The 18,895-nt window shown below is 40.4% G+C and overlaps 1 protein-coding gene across 3 annotated transcripts in view; it reads right to left on the reverse strand.

Moving 5' to 3' along the window:
* Nucleotides 1–18,895, reverse strand: part of slc6a9 (solute carrier family 6 member 9) — a 219,456-nt gene that overhangs the window by 77,018 nt on the left and 123,543 nt on the right. For 2 of the 3 annotated variants that reach the window (XM_034703117.1, XM_034703120.1), the window contains one exon: nucleotides 7,582–7,846. In XM_034703117.1, the coding sequence (XP_034559008.1) occupies nucleotides 7,582–7,611 (30 nt within the window). In that variant the 5' untranslated portion in view covers nucleotides 7,612–7,846. Of the gene's footprint in view, nucleotides 1–7,581; nucleotides 7,847–11,783; nucleotides 11,947–18,895 lie in introns of those variants that run through there. The other variant, XM_034703118.1, reaches the window with a different exon arrangement.

Here is an 18,895-nt window from a genome sequence, read left to right on the forward strand (position 1 = left end):
AGCCAACTTTTAAAAAAGAGACTCAACATCCCCTCTGAGACCAAAATTGGCCCTCCAGCCACAGTTTGCTCTGCACAGTTCTGTCACAGCTTAGGAGCAAAAGTCAGAGCCTTAAGTTACTGAACAGATTGTGTATTTCTTACTTAATAATCCAAACTAAGATGAAGCAAAATTCAAAGGATACGCTTGATCGTGAAGTTTGTGTGATTGTGTCGTGCATGTGTTTCTGTTCCTTAACGTATCTGTGCAGAAATCTGAAATATGTTTATGTGCTTGTGGTATGTGTGGATCTAATGTAAAAGTGTGTCATCACTCAGTGTGTGAGTGTATATATATATGTGTGTGTGTGTGTGTGTGTGTGTGTGTGTGTGTGTGTGTGTGTGTGTGTGTGTGTGTGTGTGTGTGTGTGTGTGTGTGTGTGTGTGTGTGTGTGACCTAAGGGAGGTTATGGCTGTGGGTTCCACTATTTCTTCCCATTTAATTTCCACTTCACAGCCTACAGCACACATAAGCCACACAACCCCCGGGAAATGGCGTGTACATACATACATACATACACACACACACACACACACACACACACACACACACACACACACACACACACACACACACACACACACACACACACCAGAGAACACACACACTCTGTGACACACTCAATCCCTCACACATCCAATCCACCCACCCACACACACACAAGCTCCTCACTCGGGGGGTGCACAGAACTGTGGGGTAATCACAAAAACACATTCCTGTTACAAGGGACTGTCGCAATGTTGCACCGTCAATGAACAGCCAATGCATGGTTTAAATATTAATAGATTAATAACAATAACATGCAAAACATACTTTTACATCAAACTCCATCACGTCAGTATGAAGATGACGCTGCCTGGAAAAGCTCAAATGACTGTTTCCAAAAGAAAACACTGATGGTATCTTCATATTCTTTAAACACCACACAATCATTATTACAGCTTATGACTTATGGCTTACTGGAGGTTCAAGAGCTATATGCTCACATTCTAATGGATTCATCTAAAATAAAGCCTTTTTCTTTCATACTTGACTACATGTTGAAACTGCAGGATGCTGCTGTTCTCTTTCCTCCCCTCTATGACGGCCAGAGTCAACTGAACTGAGTAAGCAAGTGCAAAAATAAGCTGTGAGGAATTGAGAAATGAATACTGGAAATGAATAGTTTGGTGCACTAATGTGTGAGTTTCTCTGGTTAAATGCACAGTTTGTTCATCACAGACTTGATTCAGTCTTTTTCATCCAACTTTTTCATCCTCTTTTAAAATGATGCACATTGGGGCACCATTGGCCTAGCAGTCTAAGTGCGTGCCCAAAGTACAGAGGCTATAGTCCTCCTCACAGAGGTCATAGATTTGATTCCAGCCTCAACCATTTACTGCATGTCCTCCCTCACTCTCTGCTCCCCAAATTTCCTGTCACTCTTCAGCTGTCCTGTCCATTAAAGGAGAAAATGCTAAATAAATAAATAGAAATGATGCACATTTCTTGCCAGTTGGCCTAAAAGTTGAAGTGCATGCCCCGTATACAGAGGATATAGTCCTTGTTGCAGCAGACACAGGTTTGTCTCTTAGCTGGGTGTCTTCCCCCACTTTCTACTCCCCCCATTTCCTGTTAGTCTTCAGCTTGCCTGTATATTAAAGGCAGGAAACACCTAAGATTCAGCCTCTATGATGCTATCTGCTGATAACAAGAAGAACTGATGAGTAGAAAGGAAATGTAAAGATTGAACAGGCAGAGCTGAAAACAGAAAAAGTAAATGTGTAGCATGTAGAATGGAGCATCGCCACTACTCTAAAAATCCAACAATCTGTGGATGCAAATTCTCAGACCAACATTACAAACTTTGCCAAAGTGAAGCTTTGATCAGAAGCCAGAGTGAGCTGACCTCTTCCCCTGTTCAACCTTCCTGGTGATGGAGGGGCAGCGATAGTCTGCACAGCTAGACATATGAATACAGCGCTCAGTAGACAAATAAGCCAAACCTTCGTCCAACTCCTCCCTCTCCTCCTCCTCCTACTCCCACATCCCTATGCATACATCCAAACAGCTGACGTTATACAGACGAGCAGAAAAGAGGTAACTAAGGAGAAAAAAAACAAAGAGAGAGCTCTTGGTCCGGTTAAAGCCCGTGCCAGAGCACCATCTGCTCATCCGTCGAGTGGAACTGGACTTCCAGGGCGGTGAAAGACAGCGCAGGAAGATTGAAGAGAGGGGGCTTCCTTTGAACGAGCTCAGGAATTAAGTTTGGACAGAAGGAGTCCCGGCAGAAGGCGACCGGCTGAGCCAAGCGGTAGCAGGAAGCGGGTGCCTTGTGTTATCCTGAGATTTACAGTGACGGGTCCATCCACTAACCATCTGGGCCGGCATAAATACATTTAACCAGAGAGTAGAAAGAGTGCAGGGAGACAGACAAAGTGGCCCTATGTCGAATAAACAGGATAAGAACATTTCCAACCTCCAAAGGGAAGTAAAGATGGAGGGATTGATCATGAATCTGTTCTCCAGAAACACAAATGCCTCAAATACTGCTTATAATCTAGAATCAGACATCAGCTCTACGTGTGGCTCTGGTCTCCCTCCTTCTTCTGCCTATAGTGCTCAGGTAGGAGGAAGAAATTTAGAATGGCAGAGAGAACTGAGGCTCTCTCTACAACTCAGTACAAAATATTGAACACCATACACAGGTCACTATAAAACATATATCACGATTATGGATGTGTTCTTGAGTCCTTTGGAGTTTAACCTCTGAGAATAACTTCTTATTTCTTTGGACAGCAACTTTGTTCTAATTGGTGATGCTAGCTTGCTTCACTTCCCCGTGATATCGAACCACCACTGTTCTTTCTCCCTCCTGCTTGAGGCAGCTTTAGGCTAAAGGTGCCAGCCTATAGGTCAAACAACGACATCAGTAAGTGCAGAGGTCATTATGGTTTCAGGAACTTAAGGGGCAGAAAAGGAAAATAAATAATATCGGCAGGTGTGGCTCAGTGGGGAGAGTCGGTCGTCTATCAATCGGAAGGTTTGGGGTTCAATCCCAGCTCCGGTAGTCACATGCCGAAGTGTCCTTGTGCAAGACACTGAACCCCAAATTGCTCCCTCTGTTCAGAGGTGTGTGAATGTGAACAAATGAGATTAGCTAATACTGATGGTCCCTTACTGTAGCAGCCTCTACCATCAGTGAGTCAATGAATATGAATGGATGAATGTGATGAGTAGTGTAGAAGCACTTTGAGTGGTCAGATAGACTAGGAAAGCGCTATATAAGTACAAGTCCATTATAAACTATCAAAATTAAATATTGCAATCGATATTGCACTGGCTTAAATAAGAGCTGTGCTCAGTTGAAGTTGTTTCATTGGACACATCAGGTCCTAGTGGTGATGGTACATTAGTTTGTTGTAGGTTAACAGCTTGTTAGGATTGTCAAACCTGAGGTTTTCAACATCAAATCAAACGCAGAGGTCTCCTCTCCAAGAAAACTGACCTGGTAATTCAAACCAGTAGTTGCTCTGAATGAAGCTGCTGCATGTTTAAAATCAGTGACTCCCCACCTCTCATGTGGACACAAGTGAGAGAGAGGTGTGTGTGGTGGAAATCTGGAAATGATAGACTCAAACAACAACGGTTTGTCTTTGTGAGTTTTATTCCCGCCTTCAGTGAGCTTTGCAAAGCGGTCAGATGGCAGAGTGATCTAACAACCGAGACAAGGTCTGCTCAACTGACCCAGAGTGAAGATACAACACGTTACTTATTCTCTTCAGAGAATAAGATTAACACATCATTGAGCATCTTCAAATAACTGTAAGACAAACTCTCTAGGACCTCTTGCTTCCTGGTCACCTTCCTGACTTCTCACCTTATGGTCTGCTCCTCAGCCATGGGAACAGATAACAATATGCAAATCACAGAGGGTCTGGTATCTGTGAATGTTTCCAGCTTCTGATCAAAGCAAGAACAACATACTATCATGTCTGTATTTTTCCCATCACGTGTCAAAAACAGAGCTTAGGGTATCTATGTCTTCTCCACTTATGAATGAATGTTGAACTACATAAGAGAAGATAACAGAAGTACAGAAATGAAATATCCCATCCATTCAGGGTTAGCCCTCAGCTATTATTTTCTCAGTCTTAATCTGGTACTCAGTATTAGCCGTTTAGCAGACTTCAGTATTAGAAAGGAGAAGTTCCTATTGGGACATATCTTATATGTCTATGAATTGAACAACATTGGTTAAATATCAAATCACTGGATGATGAAGGGGTCAGAAAATAGCTCAAGCAAAGCTAGGGATGCAATAAAAGTTGAAGCAACAGTTGACAATGGGTTCTGCCCATACTTCTCTCTCTCCCTATTTCTCTCTCTTACAAACAAACACACTTTCTTTCATTCTCTGATGATGTCTTCCATCCATGACTGACACCACTGTGTACTGAAGACATCCGTCCCAGCCATTAAGGGACAGTTTTGTGTGAATGTGCGTAAGCATTTGTCCGCTGTCACTGCTGGGGCTTTGTACAATCTCCCCGTGTCTCAGCACCATGTTTACTTTCACAGATAACACATGTATATCTATAAGTCTCTGACCTCTGACCTAGTTTTTGAAGGGAAAATGAGTGACTAATGAATGTTTGGTCTCATTTTTCATCTTCTGCCTCAAAAAGTTGTTATAAAAGAGAGAACAGTCCATCCTTAAGCACTCATTATCATGTCAATAGATCAAACTAGATGTAGTCTGCTCTGCTTCTTTAGCTAGCTTAAATCTGTTGATAATATATAACTTTTTTTTAAATCAAATACTGTAAGATCACATGTTTCAACCAGGTGTCCGTTCAATTTTGAATTCCCTGCCAAATCCAGTACATTGGCCTTGAACTGGAGTCACCACATGTTGGCTTGGGAACAAACTTTTCCAATCTCGTAAGCAAACAGTCACCTGCTACAGCTTGAGCCAAATTAAATAAACAGCCTTTTAAATGAAAGATAAGAGAAAGCTATGTCCAAATGACTGTTACTGCATGTGCATGTACCTGCCTACCTGGGTCTTTAGTATTCCCCGTATAAGTCAGGTCACTTCAGTGAATAACCTCAAGACTGATGAGTACAGAAGGAGTCCTGATGTATTGTCAGGCTAAAGCATCGACAGAGAGGCTTGCTGCTGCTCAACTAAAGGGTCGAAGTTGTTTTTAAACACGCTCAAAAATAGAGGCTGAACGCAACGTCGAAAGGAAAAACAGTAATGAAAATTTTACATGGGGACCGGTGGGAAATTCCACATTAAGTTGGTGTGAAAATGTTGTCTGTTTGCGTTCACACATGCAGCTCACCTGGGAAACTTTGGGGAGGTTTTAGGAATTTTGTGAAAGTGTGAAAGTGTGAAAGTGTGAAAGCGCTATTTAAGACATGATTTGTACATTTCACAGCCTACCATTCTGCCATCCCTGCATTTGTCAGTGTACATCAATGGTGCAAAACTGAAGTGAAGTGCAAATGTGGGTGCAGATGGAGGAGTAAAGAAATGCGGACCAACCTGGGGACTTCTCCACTGATGATCAGAAGTTTAGTTTTTTGAGAATAGCCCTATATGTAAGTGTTTGATAGTGATTATTACTCCAATTGATGCTTTAACATGAATCTGCAGTCCTGACACTGTCAAAGGTTTGCATCTGTAGTATCAATTTTTAACTGGATGAGGAGTAAAGTTTAACTTCAAGCTAAAGGATGAAACTTTGCCACAAATTACTCAAGCTTTTATTTTGGTGATGTTGGATTTTAAGATGCACTTTCTTCTGCACACATGCTGTCAGATGCAGATGACTCACAACTAGTCATTATTAGCTGTTATGCCTCCAGTGGCTCTGAGGAGTCACTGCAGTCTCTACACATACTACACTACAGTATGGCAGTGCTGCAGCATCCTTCAGGAGCAGCTCCTGGTTAGTGAGGACTAGTAGAAAACTGAAAACTTTACCGAGACCAACGAGGTGCACTTCTTAAAAAAAAAGAGCTTATACATAACACTTCCTCCAAAGGGAGACAATTCAAACCCTCCTTGTTACTTCCACTGAATGACATTTCAATCCCACAGATTGCCACGTCTAAACTTATCTCATCCCACAGAACTATTCTCGCAACTCTCCAGCAGTGATTGCGAGTGATTGGCAATGAGTCACTGAGCTGAAACACAGACAAACCCTTTCCAAAAAAGTTCTTTAGAACAAGAAACAAATCTCAGCCCTACAGCCACCTTCAAATGTTGTGAGAGAGAGAGAGAGGAGGGAGCAGGAGAGGCTGATAACACCCCCCCCCCCCCCTCCTTAACTGCAGACCATGCATACTCATTTTAATGTAGATATGCATCTCAAAAGGACACAGAAGAGGGAAAAAAACAAGCATGGGAGGAAAGCCTGGCTTCAAATGAGCGAGAATGTCAGGAGAGAGCTGGAGCTCTGAGTTTGTGTTTATCGCCGTCTCAAGACGGACTGAAGAAGTTGGACTGAAGGAAGAGAGAGAGAGGGAGAGAGAGAGAGGTGACCTGACTGCCAATGATGCCAAATCTCTATTTAAAGCTTCACCAGCAGCACAGGCCACAGACAACTGACACATTTACCTCTTAGCCTCATCTCTTATCAGCAGCCAAAGAATGCTGAAAACAAGTTTGTTGTTATTTTTTAAGGTACAAACATCAGATTAACAGACTTCTGAAAGAGCGGTGGGGTTGAGAGAGAGAGAGAGAAGTTTCTCTGGCTAAGAGTAGTTTTTGGGTCCTTTTTTTGGACAGTGTTGTGCTGCTAATGTGTGTTTACTGCTGCCATGGTGAGCAGCAGGTGATGACAGCTCTGTCTGCTGCACTTAAACAACAACACAGTGATCGTCACTCAGAAGGAAACTGCAGGTTATCAGCGCTATCTTTGGGGTGTCATGGATAAACCAGTTTGAATTGTGTGTAATTTGGGGCTCGCTGGAGGTCTGATGGAAAGATAAAGAGGGTTTCCTGATTATTATGAAAAATTGGAGGAGAAAATTGTGAGCACAACCCTCTATACTCCGAAGAAAAAAATATACAAAATAAGAAAATGAAAGAGGGGAAAAGGGAGGCAGAGAGTGACTCAGCTTGTGGTCCAGCAGATTAAACCTCCATGTGTGATGCCTGTGTTTGTAAAAAGTGTGTTTGTGTGCGTTAATGCCCCTGTGAGGAGTTTTTAGCTAGTAATTGAAGGCTTCTTATGACCAGCAAAAGCAAAGGAGAGCATTGACATAAAGACTGACTATTTAAATACAGTTATTTTTAATGTCTGAATCTGCTGGCAGGTGAGTAGGTGCCAGTCGCAGTGAGTAAATGTGCGCTGTCAAAACAGCAACATTTAAGTTTCATGAAAGTTTTCAAATACAGCATGGTAGGATTTTTGGTTCTTTCACATGTACAGGTTGAAATCAGCAAAGAAATGAGAGGTATGGTTTTGTCCACAGGGGGCACCAAATTCAACACAACCTGAAAGTTCCTCACTGGAGCTTTAAGTGAATTAAAGTCAAACTTACCAGGATCCCGGCAAACTGCTTCTCTTCCATCCTTCAGGACCTTGTAGGCAAAGATCCCCTGCCTCTCTGCTGCCGTCTCTCTGCCTCTCTCTCTGGATGGACTCGTCCGCCTCTCGCTGTCACTGTCTGAAGTTTTCAGTTGTGGCGTTCGCTCGAGTGTCTCGGTCCCCCCTCGTGCTGCTCCTCCTGTGTTGTTTTGCGAGTGTAGCTGGAGTGGCGTCGCTGCTTTGTGTTAATTCTGCCCTAATCCAGAAACTTTTCTATGCTGTGAAAAGGACATGTGACAGGCAGAAAAGGGGTGGAGGGAGGAGAGGAGAGTGAGAGTGGAAGGAGGGGAGGCAAGGCAACACTTTTTTTTAGTTACTTGTTCCCTTGGCATGGTTCAAAACAATTCCCCTGTCTTTGTACATGACCTTCTTCAAGGTAAAAGATGAACATGCAACCAAGTGTTGGCCCTCTGAACGATCATTAAGTCATAAACAGAAATAACACCTGTAAGAAACGCGTTTGTGACAATGCAGAGAGAGAATCGAGAAAACATGTAGTAACAGATTTGCATGTTGTAGCAAAGCAGCTGCCATAACAAAGTGCCCTTTTGTGCTAAGAGATTAACTGTTAGGGGAACGTTTAGACCGCCTGGTGACTACTGCTGTATGAGGGCCAAGCTGGGACCCAGTTCTTAACAACAGGCTGGATTTTGAAGAAAGGGGAAGAAAATACTCCACACTGAGTGACACCTATCTAAAAGTTCGCCAGTTGCTTTATAATGTCAGAGTTATTCCTCAATTTGGATACTTTCTTCCTCTCTGATCTCCAAACATTTTTGTTTAATTCCTGTTTCAGCTGTGAGCAATAAAGACTGAGAGAAATAACTTCTGTGTTGGCAGAGAGGTTTGAAATTACATTATTTAGAAACAGTATGTGGAGACGGTTTCTTAAAATCTCTGAACTTTTTAGAAAGAAGCCTATTTGAGAAATATAAGTATACCTTTCAATACCTATCAATATAGTGATTGATAGATGAATACGTTGGTTTAAACAATTGTAAATGGTGAACACGACACACATTTTATCCCCAGAGCCAACTAAATCTACCCAAAGCCAAAACACATCTACTTCACATCAGTATGAAAACAAGGAAAGCCTCAAATCTTCACCCTGAGAAGATGGAACAATGATTTGTGTTATTGACTTCTAAGTTTTTATCAGTTTTCAGCTTCATTACTTTAGTCAAAGTATAGATACTCTATGTCAAATATTACTCCAATACAAGTGAAAGTTGCTCTGTCAGATTATTACTTGAGTTAAAGTACTGGAGTACTTGCTTTTAAAAATATTTAAGTATTCAAAGTACTTCTTAAAACATCTCTAAACGTTGTATTTTCACACAAGTGCAGTAAAGAATACTTAGAAGTACATTCTGTTACATCATGTTTATTTAGAAACCATTACTTGAAATCTCTAAAAACAGCAACTAAGTTACTCCAAGCACAGACAACTTAGTTTGAAATGTTCATCTGGAATGAAACAAATGTTACTTAGCTCAACACGTTTTCTCAGGTCGGTCAGTGAATGTTTGTTTGTTTGGGCAGAGTGGGAAACAGGGAGAACATTTCAAACGATACGTATCATTCTTCATTTCAAAAGCCTCTAACACGGGCTGAAGATATGGCCATGGGTGCTCAGGTGGAGAATTACAGCCATCATTACCACCTCTACATGAACTGCCTAATCTGAGTCAAATTTGCTGTGTTTGCGCCACGTTCAACCGTGTAGATGCACGATATACACAAACACATTTGACTGTCTTAGGGATCAGATTTCAGAAAAGAGAAGGAAATTCATGAGCTGACTTCAAAGCAAAAGTAGTGAGTAACTAGAGCACTGATAGAAATGTAGTGGAGTCAAAAGTACTATCATTGTCTTCTGAATGTAGTGGAGTAAAAGTAATAAGTAAAAGTACAGATACTCAAAAAATGTACTTAAGTACAGTACTCAAGTAAATTTACTCTAATACTGTCCACCACTGTTTTTATCCAACAGTTCCTGATTCATCTTCTGCTGAAAACTATCTGACTAATCACTTTGTTGTTTTATCTTTAGTGAAAACTTTAAACATGTCTGATTGCATAACTTGTTTGGCGCTGATATGCTGCAGAAAGCAAACAGAGACACTCTGCTGATGCAGCAGCAGAGCAGAGGCTCAGGAGGTGAAGCAGCTTGGAAACACGTTTTGGTCGTGGACAATTCGAGCGTGTGTAATCATGCTGCACTTTTGACAATTCAAAGCACTTTTCTTCAACACAGAGAGAGACTGCAGAGGGGAGCACAAAGAGTCATCCTGGGCCCATACTGTCCAGGATGACAGGAAGAGGGCTAGGTGCTTACAATGCTTTCATTCAAATATCAATCTGACAATGGTTCTGCAGAAACCCGTTACACAGTCCAGGGTCAAAACGAGCTGACTGTTCCCTCTTGACCGCTCACCACTTACACTCTATGTAGATCTGGTAAGGCACCAGAATTACTTTGTGGTTGTTTGATTTGATTATTCAGCCAAGAAAGGAAGAGCAACACAGAAATACAAAACTCATGATGACGTTCTTTTGACCAGATATCGACACTACGACGTAAAGATAACCTTTTAACAGCACAGATTTGTAAAGCCGGGTCACATGGCTCTATATTTTGTCAACCACATAAACAACTTGATTTTAAAAGAAATCAGATTCAAATAAAATAACAATTAAATTAATAAAATATGTATCATTTAATGATTTGAGGCCTTTACTATTGACTCTGATCCTGGCAGCATGAGCACTACACCTTGAAACTGGAGCTTGCATGCTGTACTAGTTAAATGTTGGGATTTTAAAGAGCATTGTTTTCTACTATGTATTCCATATTTTGTCAAGTCTAGCTCCAAGCTCCCGTGAGGAGTTTTAACTAATTTTTAAGGACACTTTAAATTAGAAATGATGCCTTTTAAAGGGCTATAAAAGTAAAGAAGATCATCAGGAATAAGTCTGATATGTCTTTATTTTTCAGAAACTGCTGCAAGGAATACATGTCACATGAAAATGTATATATTTTTTTTGTAACATTTTTCACAGCAAAGATTCTTGTAGAGTAATATTGTGACTGTTAGAAGAAAGTCTGATGACATTTTTTGTTAAAAACACAATGAAGATACCGATTTTCTCCACAGGGGGCGCCAAATTCAACACAAACAAAAAGTTCCTCCCAAGAGCTTTAAGTTGTATTCTCTCAAACAACACTGTATACCATACGTCACTGCTGTAAAACACGCAACTGTTTGGCAGTGTTAAAAACAAGGTAACCCTCTAAGGCTTAATAATAACATATAATCAATAATATATATATATATATATATATATATATCTGTTGTAAGATATGCTTATTTTTACCTCTTTAATTTAATTGCTAATAACTTTTTAATAATTGATATTTTATAGGCTCTTGTTTGCTTTATACTCTTTTGCACTGTCTACTTTATTGATGTGACACTTAAATTTCCCCTTATGTGGGACGATTGAAAGACTATCTTATCTTATCTTATCTTATCTTATCTTATCTTATCTTATCTTATCTTATCTTATCTTAACAGTATCAGATCATTGCATTGGCTGGTGTGCAAACCAAAACCAGATTCTCTAAGGCTGGACCAGAGGCAGTCTTGTGATGATTTAAACTACACCCATTTGAAAACACAACCTATTTTTTTTTAAATTAATGAGCAAATGTCATATGACCAGTCCTGAAAAGTGAACTTGTTGACTAACTGTCCAAAAAAACAAAAGATATTTAGTTTAAATTGATGAAAAGAGGTAAGCAGCAAATCACCACATGATGGTAAATAACTTCAAGCGTTTAGCTGAACACTCTGAGATCAATCTGTTGTCTAAATAGATGCTAGGGATGTACATTTCAAGTATTTTCCGTGATTGAACTTTGGAAATGTTAACAATCAATTATCGATTAATCATTACAAAAAAAAAACAGCACAATGTGTATATCTGACAGTATTGAATAGCTACGGATCGTATTGAGGTGTTCAAAAAGCTAAACACACTGAATATCAACATGTGGAGCAGACTCATAATCTCCACGGACATACAGTCATAAAAGTGAAGGCTCAGACTTCAACAAGGGAACTGAACAGAAACATATTTTAGACTCACAGTGTCCAGTTTCTTATTGAGAACAATAAGCATGTGTACGTGGTCAGGTGTCAGCCGGGGGCGCAACCGGGTCATAATCAGTCCGGCGGCAGAGAAAAAAAGCGCTCATGGAGACCTGTCACTGAGCTGCAGCCCCCAGCTGAGAGTGCATTGATCATGCTTTAAACTTAAAACACCTCTCTGAATACAGTACCACATGATGTTTGTTCCACGTGATATTAAATCAAAACAAAAAAATGTGTTTGAGTAAGTTCTATTAATCAACACTCGATTAATTGAGAACATCCCTAATAGATGCTTATCAATTTTCTGTAGACAAACCTTTGGACTAATCGATTCTCTGTTCCGGTCACTATCTGATTACATCACTTTTTTGGCGCTGACATGTTCAGATCCACTTGTACACAAGACAGTTTCAGAAGTACACACAGTAAATCCTGTCTTGTTGATATTGTAAAGGCGGTGTTCTGCATGCCTTCCTTCTTCTGACTCTACCACTGACACCAGGAACAAAAACTCCAGACTGTCCTAAAAGCATCCCAGCACAAGCAGAGGAAAAAGTGGCCAAATATAGCTCCATTCAGTGTGAGTAACATACAAACACACATATGAACACTATCTCTCACATGTACAAGAAGCCTACGGGGACTCAAGATCGCCCCAGGACATCCATCATACACAGCACGCTGCACATTGATGAAAAGAAGGAATGGTGAAAAACTAGGTTAAAACTTGACCTTACCATCCACGTTATGATGTCTGAAGAAAAATAAAGGGAAACTTGTGCATCAGCAGAGTGAAGCAGCTCAGCCGGGAGAGAGAAACTGGTGTGCAGGCTGAAGTCTGGGATCAAGTCCTAGTGCTCTGGCTCTGTCCCACCGGTTGACTCTACCAATGTACACAAGGCGAGGGTAGAGCCAAGCCCATTGGGCCGCGGCAGGAGGAGTGGCAGGGAGAGGTTACATTAAACTCACTGTGAGACCTGACAGGAGGAGTGGCAGGGAGAGGTTACATTAAACTCACTGTGAGACCTGACAGGAGGAGTGGCAGGGAGAGGTTACATTAAACTCACTGTGAGACCTGATGTGTCTGTTTGCTCTCAGGATGGCTGTAAAACGATTCTACTTTTAAAGCTTCAATTAGACTTCAATTACCTTACATCAGAAATGTCTTATCTATTGTTCCCGCCAAATTATTTAAATGTTCCCCTGCTTTTCCTTTGAGTGTTCCTCACTGTCACATCACAGGTGAGAGAGTGCTCTGTTTTTATGCCTCCAAACCAAGTGGCAACCTCCAGCCGTGAGAATTGAGGCCAATGCAGAAGTGTTAAAAACACTTCAAGTGGACACTGCAGTTTCTCAAGTGTCCACTTGAGGCTGGCTCCGAAAGTACCAGAAGCCACATACACACAAATTCAAAAAAGCTGATCTCTACAGCAGAAATAAACACGTTGACAGCCTGGTACAAAAAATGAGTGTAGTCTGGATAGCTCATTTCTCTATCGGCACACATTAAACGGGGGGTGAATTTTTTCATAACGCTCAATTTCAAAGATATTAAGATTGCGAGTCTTCCAATGAGAGGCACAGCTGATTTGATTGACAGGCGGGAACACTGTAGCTGTTGGCTAGGAGGCTCAGAGCCCGCCTCTTTACCTCACACTAGCTTGAAAGAAGTTAGGTTGACTTCAGCGTTTCCAATATGGCTCCCGCCCACGATTGGCTTTAAAACAGCACTTCAAAAACAGAAGGGCGACATCACAGATACTACGTCCATTATTCATACAGTCTATGCTCTAAACCAGGGGTTCCCAAACATTTCAGCCGCGACCCCCAAAATATAGGAGCTAAAGACTCACGACCCCCACTGTCCCTCAAAGTTATCTAATGTGGCTTCATTCAGCTGGTCTACCTATATGAGCATGTGACTGGGTTTCCAGTGCCGTTATGAATTAACCTACTGCTACTGATGCTTTTGATAATTAACTGTTCACTAACCCTAAACTTAGGAGTTATCTGGCAAAAAGAAAGGCAGAAAACTCATTACATTTTCTTTTTTAAAGGTTTTATTTCAAGATTAGCTACTATTTTTTGTGGATATTTTTTACTATAATGGGAAAAATGTACTATTTTTACATAACTAAAAAAAACAAACATTCTGGAAGACATCTCACGACCCCCCATTTGTGTCTCGCGGCCCCCCCCCCAGGGGGTCCAGACCCACACTTTGGGAACCCCTGCTCTAAACTGAAGATCTCTCAGTGGATATCAATGTGACAAGTTCTCTGTAGCAGATGGGGAAAAAAAAACACGATGAGAACTGTGAAGTTTAAGTATGAATCAGTGTTTTTTTTATTGCTTTTATCCTGCTATTCAACTATTCAACTACAACGATCTTGACCTTCTGATTTTGTAGGTTATATTATTCTATTTTTTCTCTTCCCCATATAAGTTCTAATTCCTGTGTGTGTTGTTTTCATTTTTGCCTTGAGAAGCACTTTCATGGTTGTATGAAAGGTTCTATTTGAATACAGTTGTATTAAGTTAATTATAGTTGCTCACTAGGGATGTGCACATTTAGTCAACTTAATAGCTCCAGTTAGTCATGCTGCTATAATACTCTACCAGGCAGCTCATAGCTCAGCATAGTTTAACAATAGTTTGAACTAGAAAGTGGAGATAAAGTTATACGTAGGCTGTGTCAGGTTAACACGACCAGCGCAATGCATGACCAACGAAGACATGTGGACATTAGACTTATGTCAACATGCTTGACAAACCAATGGGCGTAGTTTACCTGCAGACATTGTGATCCTGTGTTTAACTGACAAATAAATTGCAGCTAGTCAGAATTTAATTTTCAATTTAAACCACTGAGAAATGTATTGCTTTTGAACATCCATACTTTTCCGCCCATTCATCAATATCTAAAAAAATCTGAATCATTTCAGTTGTCGTGACGGTCAAAATCACATTCTTATTTATAAACCAGCTTCTTGAACGTTAGGACTTGCTTTTTTTTCTCTTTACCTTCTTTCCTGAACACAGAATCATTCTTTTATCAAGAACAAATATGTTGTTACTTGCAAACCTATCTGAGATCTATTCATTAACAAACACATGAGAAGATGAATGTAAAACCATCATTACTGTGTCTCAGGAGGTGAAGCAGCACAGATACAGGTTTTGGTGTGGACAATTTAAGGTGTGCGTCATCGTGCTGCACTTTAGACAACTCAAAGGACTTTCCTTCAATGCAGAGCTAGAGTGCAGAGAGGACACAAACAGCTGCCCTGAGCCTGCACCAATCAGCTGAAGTTGACAAGAAGTGGATCTGGAATAGTCTGAATCTGCAACGCTTCCAGTTTCCTCCATATTCCAAATCCTTAAACTGTGCTATCTACCAGCAGAAGCATCCAGCTAATGGCCCATCGTTTCTCTCTCAGAGAAATGTTTGAAACACCTCCGTCTCTGCGTGGCTCTAGGCTCAATCATGTGGTATCCCATTTGACACATGACATGCTTAAAGGCAGACTGTGTCTGGGCTAAGTGTAACCTAATCAACAGCCTAATAAGATTTTTATGGGGCTACTTTTCAAGTGTAATTAAGTTTTTCAGAATCATGTGAGTAGAATGCAATGAAAGCAATTATAAAAACCACGACTGAGAACAGCTTTCTTAATCATCAAAACACAAGTAAACGAGTCAATAAATGAATGGTTTGGATGACACAAATAAACATATACTTCAGATTATTACCCAAGCTTGACTCCAGCATGGATCATTTATCAGGACGTGTCTACAGTGTGGCTCCAATACTTTGCTTCCAATTTGTTTCCCTTTGGCCATTGGCAGTGTTTGCACCGAAAGGCACAACTATTATGTCATCGTTGAGCTTAGAAATTATAAAGTAATTAAAAAATGGTCTTGTGGCTAAATGGGCTGCAAAGCAACTCTTGGCTAGGGCCAGTGGGAGAAACACTGCAGATAATACTTGGTGTGCTGACCCTGAAGTCCAGAACTTTTGTTGTCAGGACAGTTATTCTTGTCAGACCAAACATGTGCCATCTGTAGGGTTACACAGTCTTTATAAAGCACCTATAAACTGACTGCTAGAGATGAAAATCGGCCTGTTGTTTGGTCAGTATGCTCTCCTCCTTTTCTCCAGAGTGATACATTATACATTATGAGATTAATCTGGGGGATTGATGTGGATAATCACTTCAATTGAAATCAGTGTTGCCAGCTTAACAACTTTGTCAACACTTTGTTAATGGAGACTTTTGGAGACTGACGTGAAACCATGCATCGTTCTTACTCTACTTAACGAGCATTGGATGCTGCTGTGAGTCCCTCCTAGCTGCATTCATATCAGGAGGCGTTCATCCCTCTGCATCCAGACTGCAAATGTATCACACATGAACGAAGACACCAATGGCTAATCCTGCCTACTGTCTCTTTTTGGTCCATTTAAGATAAGATAAGATAAGATAAGATAAGATAAGATAAGATAAGATAAGATAAGATAAGATAAGATAAGATAAGATAAGATAAGATAAGATAAGATATTACTTTATTGATCCCCTGGGGGGGGGGACAGGTTGACATGGTGTGATTCTGACAAATTAAGCAATAAATAAAAATAATATGGGTATGTAATATGACCATGAGTTGTAGTTAGAATAATAATGTAATATAACATAATATATTAATAATATGGCAAGAAAATTATATAATACAGTATAATATGCATTATAATGCCAGCAGCAGTCAAGAGAGAAAGTTCAGGATGAGATGATGGAGTGTGACAGACAGAGCAGGGATGGTATGGATCTGTTCATGGGGGGTCAGTGGTCAGCATGGTGCAGTCTGTGGCCTCCGTTACTGTTTAACAGCCTGATGGCGGTGGGCACAAAGGAGTGCCTGAAGCGTTCAGTCTTGCACCGTGTTAGATAGTTCATGTAGATTGTATACAATAAACATCTTGAAAATGTTATGGTTGAAAAATATAATGTTTTACTTTGATTTGTTGTAGGCACCTAAGTGTAGTTATAAACCTATTTAGGGTGTTTTTTAACCTCTTTTTGTCTCTCCCTCAACGGTACACATCTCTCCTGCAGCATCCATTACAATTCAGATTATGCACATTAGGCGATGACGTCATTTAGCGACTTCTAGCGACTTTTAGGACAGCAAATAGCTACTTTCCTCACTGAGGAGTTGGCAACACTGATTGCAATGTTGTTAAAGACATACTTGCGACGCTCACGACATGACCACCATCTGTGCTTTGCATTTAGGCGCTTATAGGCAAATGTTAACATGCTAACATGTCAAACTGATAAGCAAAGTACATTTTACATGCACAACCAAGAGCAGCACCATTCATGTTTTGATATCTTTAGAGGTCCCCCTTTATTCTCCATGTAAAGAAAGAAGGTCCCAGAAGTCAAAGACAGTTTGTACAGAGGTTACAAATCAAGTGAGTAATATGGTGAAGTCATAAGGTCTCCCCTGAGTGTGTGTGTTCAAATGCCCTGCTGAAACAAAGACCCTTTCTCTAGCTGGTAGACACAAAAGGAACAGAAGTCTCCCCTAACACAAAGACTTGGAGCAAGAATGGCTTATTTAAGGCCAGCCATACTAACCCTGATTATCCATCACAGCTACTGAAGCATGAGCCTGATGTTAGTAAAAGAAATGGAGGATGCTAAATAGTTACACATTAACCCTTTTTAGTATATCTTTGTCAGAGCCCCCCTTCTCTGAGGAGAGGTAATGACCTGTTGAGTCAAAAAAAAAAGTTAGGAGACAAAAAGCACAAAGCAGTAAAGTCCTATTCTGTCAGTCTGTGAAACAAGAAACAAACTGAGGTCAAAGGGTTCAAGAAAATCTCACCAATTACTTTCTGTCATCTTAAACCTTGTCTTCAAAACGTGACACTTAAGACAAAGTAATATCAAGAACACAAGCTTATTTACAATGCTGCGTGTTGTTGCATAGCAGCTGAGTGTATTATCAATAATGTCCATAAGTGGCAGTGTGATATGGATAACACCAGCTCTGTTTTGACATGATAGAGAGCCCCTCCCTAGCACTGAGAACAGAGAAGTGAATATGAATTCCCTTCATTGCGGCTGAGTTTATGTTTATCATCCACTTCTCAGAGCCAGCTATCCATCATCACTGTTGACCACTGAAAAAATACACATTCATACATTGAGGCTTCTTACATTGGGATTAAGAGATAGATGATTTGTATATGAAGTGCACAAAAATTGATTTTTTTTTTAGTGGTATGGAATTGTTATTAGCTTCGGTGATGGCTGTTGCAAAGTTAACAGAGGGCTCTAAGTAAGGGGTAAAGTTTGGTTTGTAGGTAGTCATGCAAAATAGAATCCTGATAGGGTGAGAGAGACCCCTGTCTGTGTATCTGTCTTTCCTAAGCCTTATGAAGAGCTTATTTTGTTTGGTGTCCTCATTCCCTGGGGTCAAAAGCTGGTCAGTTAGCTTGAATATGTAACCTTGCGCCATTAAGCTCAGTTAAGATGTCATATTTGCTCAATCCCTGATAAAGAGAAGTATTCTGAGATTATGACACCTGTTCTGCAGCCTGGAAACCCAACATTTTTGCGAGCATGTTGAGTTTCTTTTACCTTTACTGTTCAGGATAACTTCTATTTAAACGTATCCCAGTTCGCCTGATCAACCATTGATAATATACAGTATGCTGCAGGATTAACATATACAAGGATGGATAGAGCAGTAAAGTTAGGCATATTCATAATAACCTAGGAATGCTAACACCAAATCAGAACATCTAACATGCTATCCAAGTACTGAATAAAAGTTGCTTTATTGCACTTTGTGGTAATTGATATCTACTATCTAAAAAAAATCTATGGTTTTGCATTGAACTAGAGGCCATAAAGGTTAAATTCAGGATCTAACTCAGCCTAGCAGTCTAGGTCTATGTCACAATTCTGTTGTTCTGAATGTTCTATATGTTCCTGGAACATTTTGGTCTGCCAATGTGGATAACGCCTCTTAGAAATATGTGGGTGGATCCAGGCAAGCTTGTATTTTAAACTATTTTAAGTGTTGTGGCAACTG

This window comes from Notolabrus celidotus, chromosome 15, assembly GCF_009762535.1.
Source record: "Notolabrus celidotus isolate fNotCel1 chromosome 15, fNotCel1.pri, whole genome shotgun sequence".
Taxonomy (NCBI): Eukaryota; Metazoa; Chordata; class Actinopteri; order Labriformes; family Labridae; genus Notolabrus; species Notolabrus celidotus.